Source organism: Vipera ursinii (genome assembly GCF_947247035.1).
Source record: "Vipera ursinii genome assembly, chromosome: 2".
Classification (NCBI taxonomy): domain Eukaryota; kingdom Metazoa; phylum Chordata; class Lepidosauria; order Squamata; family Viperidae; genus Vipera; species Vipera ursinii.
Genome location: NC_139513.1, coordinates 192,972,261 through 192,979,843, shown reverse-complemented (window position 1 = coordinate 192,979,843; position 7,583 = coordinate 192,972,261). Strand labels below are relative to the sequence as shown.

Below are 7,583 nucleotides of genomic sequence, written 5' to 3'. Positions count from 1 at the left end.
TTATTATTATTATTATTATTATTATTATTATCTTGTAGAAAGGAAAGGCCCAAATTAAAAATCTTTGTGGTCTGCAAAGGAATGCTGGTGGCTAATCAATGATTTGGTGACTAGAGGAGCATCTACAGTGTTGGAGCTTGTGGTCATGGTAAGCCATGGAGGCACTAGGCAACATGACTTTCAGGGCAGTGGTGGTGATTTTATTACTTTAAAAAAAAAGTCTGTGCTCTGTCCAAGGGTGCTTGGTAGGCTGCATGTACAGGCCTGGTCTAGAATTTATTTTGGAGCATTCAACTATCTAGAGCAGGCATGTCAAACTCATTTTGTTTGAGGCAACGTTTTATAAAAGAATTGCCATTAATTTGTTTTAATAAAATAATTTAAATCAATTTTTCACTTGATTTCAAATTAAATGAATGAGATTTTTTTAGTACAATTGCCAAATGCAATAAACTGGTTTTAGGTATATGTTACTGGAAGGAAAAAGCAATCCCTGTTGCGTTACTGATCCCAGAGAAACATTTGCATGTATGCAGGTATCCTTAGGGTGCCATAGTTATGGATGAGAAATATTGGTTGCAAAGTTGGCATTTCTGGATGTAATACAGATATTTTGGACTTATTTTTGTTTCTTTGCATGTTTGATATTTTTAAAAAGGCATATGCTACTGACTACGCTTATGCACATATGTAACATGATCACTGCTTGTCCAAAATTTTACTATACAGATAATACCCCCAGAAATTATTTTAGCCTTTTTAATAAATGTTGTTATTGATGTTAAGCTCACCAGGGAAAACATCATATATTGTTATGTATATACTAGGTTAATTATTTAAAGACTGAAGTGCAACATAACTAGATTCTAAATAATCTATTTTTCAAAACACACAACAGTCCAAACTGTAAAAGTAAAGTCCAAATTAAGAATATTTCATTCTTAAGAATTGTTTAGATTCAAAATAGTTTTCAAGAGTGTACAAAAGATACTATTTTTTTCTAGAATCAGGTAAATTAGACATATTACATTGAGAAAAATGTTTCTTATTTCTTTCCTGTTACTCTGATTCCATTGCAGAGATGTTAACATAAGAAATAGATTATTTTGTTATCTAGTTTTACCTTCCAAAAGACAGAAGCAGATGAAAAATGTTCTTTCCTGTTGGCTTTTCTGAATTAGCTGTTTCAGATTCTAAACATTTAGTTCCTAAAGAAGTAATCCTGTAAATAATTTTTATGTCCTCCTCTAGTGCAGGCTCTTTTATGACTCAAGGACTTCAACTCCCAGAATTCCTGAGCCAGCATGGCTCAACTTGGAAACCTCTCCCTTTCCCCTCAGCATGGCTGGCTCAGGATTTCTGGGAGTTGAAGTCCACGTGTCATAAAAAATAGCCAAGATTGCTAGCCCTGCAATAGGCTTAGGAAAACCAATAAGGGAGCTGGGTTGTTTGTTTGCTGTTGTTTTGTTTTGCAAAAAAAGGTTCCGGAACGCCGTTCTGAGCGTTCTATGAGGAAAAAAGCCCTGCTGTACTCTAAAGTCTCCCATTTGCTGGTTACATCCATTTTATGTCCTCCTGCAATTGCCATTGACTGATTACTGATTAATAGTCTCCCAGTTGCTGTTGCTGTAGCGATTCTTGTGTACCATGGCATAAGTTACTCTGGAAAAGGGTAGGTTTAATGATTGTATTCCACACCTACATTTTACACAGGACCTCCCAATCCAAGAAATAATTATTGTATTTTATTTTGCCATATAAATAAAATAAATATTCTTTGGTTTGGGAGGTTATGTGTAAAATGTAAGTATCAGAAAACAGGTCACACTGGTCAGGTCACACTGGAAACCTTTTCATAAGAAAAGAAATGGGGATTTTGGATGCTGGGATATCAAGCTATTTCATTAGAAAACTCTTAAGTCATTTTCTGGTTAGGATACAGTATTGTAGCTCCTACTATTTTTTAATCCCAATCAAACAATATTATAGGGACACGGTGGCTCAGTGGGTTAGGACGCTGAGCTTGTCGATCAGATGGTAGGCAGTTTGGCGGGTCGAATCCCGAGTGCCGCGTAACAGAGTGAGCGCCTGTTACTCGTCCCAGCTTCTGCCAACCTAGCAGTTCGAAAGCACGTAAAAATGCAAGTAGAAAAATAGGGACCACTCCGGTGGAAAGGTAACAGCGTTCCGTGCGCCTTTGGCATCTAGTCATGCCAGCCACATGACCACGGAGACGTCCTCGGACAAGCGCTGGCTCTTCGGCTTTGAAACGGAGATGAGCACCGGCCCCTAGAGTCGGAAACGACTAGCACGCATGTGCGGGGGAACCTTTACCTTTACCTTTACCTAAACAATATTAATAGTGCTAAGTTGCATCATGGAATACACAACATAATCATCAACAGTACCACCAATGCATAATGTATTATAGTGATGTTACAAGTCATTATTAGGCATAAAACGAATAAAGTGGCTTTGTCAGAAGTAGAGCCAAATTCTATGGTTTTGAACTCCACTGTTCTCTGGATTCTGAAAACATAGCAGTTAGGCTCCCCAAAGACACAGCTCACGCATTTGGGTGCTGCGATCTAGTCAGTTGGGTGCAGTCTGAAGAATATGTTGCCTACCTTTCCTTCTTGCAAGATTTCTGAAGATGTAGAAGAAAGGAAATGCAAGAAGATCTCGTTTTTCTAGAATATACTGCAGGAGTAACAATACATTTTACACAAAATACATGAAAGCTGTGCACACCTCCCAATTTACTATCATTCCTCACAACTGGGGACATTGGTGGTTTTTAGTTTGCTATTCCTTTTCTACTTCTACCGGTAGTAGTTTCCATGGGTACTTGGACCACAACAAGTAAACTGCTGGGAATGGGTGGATGGTTACTTTCATCTTTCCATATTCATCTTTCTATATTCTCTCATCTCACTCTTTTCTCTCTTGCAGGTCTAATGTCTGTGGACAATTCCATGGAGAGCAATAACCAGACATCATCAAGCATGGGATTCCTGCTGCTTGGATTCTCTGACCTGTTCCACTTCCGGGTTTTCTTTTTCTTCATCCTCCTTGGGTTGCACTTGGCTACCCTTGCAGGAAACCTCTGATTCTCTTGGCTGTGTCAGCTGAGCCCTCCCGTCCTCCCATGCTCTTTTTCCTCTGTCAGCTCTCTGCCATTGAGCTGTGTTATACCCTCATCATTGCTCCCAAAGCACTGGCTCACCTGTTGAGCAATGGGGGAAGCACCATTTCTTTTGTGGGCTGTGCTACCCAGATGCATTTGTTTGTAGCTCTGGGGGGAGCTGAATGTTTCCTCCTTGCAGCCATGTCTTATGACCGCTATGTGGCCATCTGTCAGCCCCTACACTACATGGCAGTGATGAACCAAGAGTTCTGTCTTCAACTTTTGGTCATCTGTTGCCTTGGAGGTTTTGTGGTTTCTCTGGGGCTGACTGTGGCTGTCTTCCACTTGCCTTTCTGCAGTTCCCACCATATTGATCACTTCTTTTGTGACGTCCCTGCTCTTCTCCACTTGGCGTGCACCAAGAGCTATATCAGTGAGCTTCCCCTCCTCGTAGCTTGCACACTCATCCTGCTCCTCCCTTTCCTCCTCATTCTTATCTCTTATACCTGCATCTGCCTTGCTGTGATGAGGATCCATGATTCCTCTGGCCGAGGTAAGGCCTTTTCCACTTGCATCTCTCACATGGTGGTCACAGTCTTGCACTACGGTTGTGCCACTTTCATATATGTCCGACCCAAGTCTAGCTACTCACCCCATCGAGATAAGATGGTAGCCCTTGTCTATACCAACCTTACCCCCCTGCTGTATCCTTTAATTTATAGTCTCAGGAACAAAGAAATCAAAGGAGCTGTGAGGAAGTTATTGAAAAAAAAGATTGGGTCATCCAAACTGGAGCATTTTTAAAACCTGACCTGCTCATTTCTGAGGAAGTAAATTGAGTCCAGCCCAGAATCCATGAAATCAATATTTCTTGTATATTGGGAAATCTTGTATATTTCTTGTCTAATGGAAAGAAAACAAATAAAAAAACCAAGGCACCAACTATGATTCGTCAATTAATCTTCTCTCTTTGCCCTCTGCCTGGGATGGTCAAACATTAATTGTTAATTCATCTTGGTGGATGGGTCACAATTGTTCAAGGCATAATTATTGCTAAGCACATTGATTTGTGCTTAGAGTGTAAGCCGCCCTGAGTCTTCGGAGAAGGGCGGGATATAAATGGAATTAAAATAAATAAATAAATAAATAAATAAATAAATAAATAAATAAATAAATAAATAAATAAATGTCTGTGTAGTATACATGCTTAACCGTACATACTCACACTTTATTTATGTTTCACATTTCTGTACTGTCCATCTCTCTCTAAGAGGGACTCAGAATGGTGTACAGAAACAATGTTAAAATATCAGAGAGCATATATAAAAGTTTTAAAGAAATTAAAAATGTAAGAGGAGAGAAGAGATTAAAATTAGTTAAAAAACGAAGGGAAGATTTTCAGGGGACTAACTAAATCCATGGCTGTGTGCTCCCCTGGGCTCTCCATGCAAGGCTGCAGAGCCATGTCTTAACTCCTTAACTCCTTTTTGGAAGGCCAGGGGAATGGCACACACTTCACCTCTGGGGGAAGAACAATCCATAGGGCAGAGGCTACAGCAGAGAAAACTCTCTTCCTAGACTTCACCAATCAGAAGTCTTTAACTCATGGTGTTGTAGACTATAGAATACAAGATTATAGGACTTGTAGCCTATTGTTGTTGTTAGTTGCAAAGTCATGTCCGACCCATTGCGACCCCATGGACAACATTTCTCCAAGCCTTCCTATCCTCTACCATCTTCTGGAGTCCATTTAAGCTCATGCCTACTGCTTCAGTGACTCCATCCAGCCACCTCATTCTCTGTCGTTCCATTCTTCTCTTGCCCTCAACCTTTCCCAACATTAGGCTCTTTTCCAGTGAGTCCTTCCTTCTCATTAGATGGCCAAAGTATTTGAGTTTCAACTTCAGGATCTGGCCTTCTAAAGAGCAGTCAGGGTGGATCTCCTCTAGGACTGACCGGTTTGATCGCCTTGCAGTCCAAGGGACTCGCAGGAGTCTTCTCCAGCACCATAATACTTCAAAGTCCTTAATTCTTTGGCGCTCAGCCTTTCTTATGGTCCAACTTTCACTGCCATACATTGCAACTGGGAAGACCATAGCCTTGACTATACGCATTTTTGTTGGCAGGGTGATGTCTTTGTTTTTTAGTGTGCTGTCTAGATTTGCCCCCAGAAGCAAGCATCTTTTAATTTCTTGGCTGCAGTCCCCATCTGCAGTGATCTTGGAGCCCAGGAAAATAAATCTGTCACTACCTCCATTTCTTCCCCATCTATTTGCCAGGAATTGAGAGGGCCGGATGCCATGATCTTGGTTTTCTTAATGTTAAGTTTCAACCCAACTTTTGCACTCTCCTTCTTCATCCGTATCAAGAGGCTCTTTAGTTCCTCTTCACTTTCTGCCATTAGAGTGGTATCATCTGCATATCTTAGGTTGTTGATATTTCTCCCGGCAATCTTAATTCCAAGTTTTGATTCATCTAGCCCTGCCTTTCTCATGATGTGCTCTGCATATAAGTTAAATAGGCAGGGCAACAGTATACAGCCTTGCCAGACTCCTTTCCCAATTTTGAACCAATCAGTGGTTCCGTGTCCAGTTCTCACTGTTGCTTCTTGGCACACATATAGGTTTCTCAAGAGACAAATAAGATGCTCTGGTATGCCCATCTCTTTAAGAACTTGCCACAGTTTGTTATGATCCACACAATCAAAGGCTTTAGCATAGTCAATGAAGCAGAAGTAGATGTTTTTCTGGAACTCCCTAGCTTTCTCCATTATCCAGCGTATGTTGGCAATTTGATCTCTAGTTCTTCTGCCTCTTTGAAATCCTGCCTGTACTTCTGGTAGTTCTCGATCCACATACTGCTGGAGTCTAGCTTGTAGGATTTTAAGCATAACTTTACTAGCATGAGAAATGAGTGCAATGGTGCGATAGTTTGAACATTCTTTGGCATTGCCTTTCTTTGGAATTGGAATGTAAACTGATCTTTTCCAATCCTGTGGCCATTGTTGAGTTTTCCAAAGCTGACAAATTGAGTGTAGCACTTTTACTGCATCGTCTTTTAAGATTTTGAATAGCTCAGCTGGAATACTGTCACCTCCACTAGCTTTGTTGTTGCTCAGCTTTTCTAAGGCCCACTTCACTTCACCTTCTAGGATGTCTGGCTCGAGGTCAGTGACCACCTCATTGTGATTATCAGGGACGTTAAGCTCATTCTTGTATAGTTCTTCTGTGTAATTTTGCCATCTCTTCTTAATCTCTTCTGCCTCTGTTAGTTCCCTGCCATTTTGGTCCTTTATCATGCCCATTTTTGCATTAAATGTTCCCTTCATCTCTCCAATTTTCTTGAAAAGATCTCTGGTCCTCCCTATTCTATTGTCTTCTTCTATTTCTTTGCACTGTTCATTTAAGAAGGCATTCTTATCTCTTCTAGCTATTCTCTGAAATTCTGCATTCAGTTGGGTGTATCTTTCTTTTTCTCCCTTGCGTTTCGCTTCCCTCCTTTCCTCAGCTATTTGCAAATCTTCCTCAGACAGCCATTTTGCTTTCTTGCATTTCTTTTTCTTTGCGATGGTTTTAGTTGCTACCTCTTGTACAATGTTGCGAGCGTCTGTCCATAGTTTTTCAGGCACTCTATCTATCAGATCTAATTCCTTAAAACTATTTGTCACCTCTATTGTATATTCAACAGGGATATGATTTAATTCCTACTTGAGTGGCCTAGTGCTTTTCCCTACTTTCTTCAGTTTAAGCCTAAACTTTGCAATGAGAAGCTCATGGTCTGAGCCACAGTCACCTCCTGGTCTTGTTTTTACCAACTGTATAGAGCTTCTCCATCTTTGGCTGCAAAGCAGATAGTCAATCTGATTTCTGTGTTGACCGTCTGGTAATGTCCATGTGTAGAGCCGTCTCTTCGGTTGTTGGAAAAGAGTGTTTGCTATGTCCATCGTATTCTCTTGACAAAATTCTATCAGCCTGTGCCCTGCTTCATTTTGTACTCCAAGGCCAAACTTGCCTGTTATTCCAGTTATCTTTTGGCTTCCTACTTTAGCATTCCAATCCCCCATGATGATAAGGACATCATTTTTTGGTGTTAGTTCTATAAGGTGCTGTAGGGCTTCATAGAACCGGTCAATTTCATCCTCTTCAGCACTGGTGGTTGGGGCATAGACTTGCTGTGATATTGAATGGTTTGCCTTGGATTCGAACTGAGATCATTCTGTCATTTTGGGCATTGTATCCCAGTATTGCTTTTCCTACTCTTGTATTGACTATGAAGGCTTCTCCATTTCTTCTGAGGGATTCTTGCCCACAGTAGTATACTTAATGGTCATCTGTATTAAATTCACCCATTCCTGTCCATTTTAGTTCGCTGATTCCTAAGATGTCGATGTTCAGTCTTGTCATCTCTTGTTTGACCATGTCCAGCTTTCCTTAATTCATGAATCTTACATTTCAGG

General features: G+C 40.6%; 1 protein-coding gene across 1 annotated transcript; it reads left to right on the top strand.

The window, feature by feature from the left end:
- Positions 1-2,975: 2,975 nt before the first annotated feature.
- LOC310636797 (olfactory receptor 10AC1-like) lies at positions 2,976-4,051 on the top strand (the record flags this gene model as incomplete). Its single annotated transcript, XM_083356900.1, is given in 3 exon segments — positions 2,976-3,102; positions 3,105-3,892; positions 3,894-4,051. Coding segments are annotated over 3 exon segments (960 nt in total). The 3' UTR covers positions 3,939-4,051.
- Positions 4,052-7,583: the final 3,532 nt, after the last annotated feature.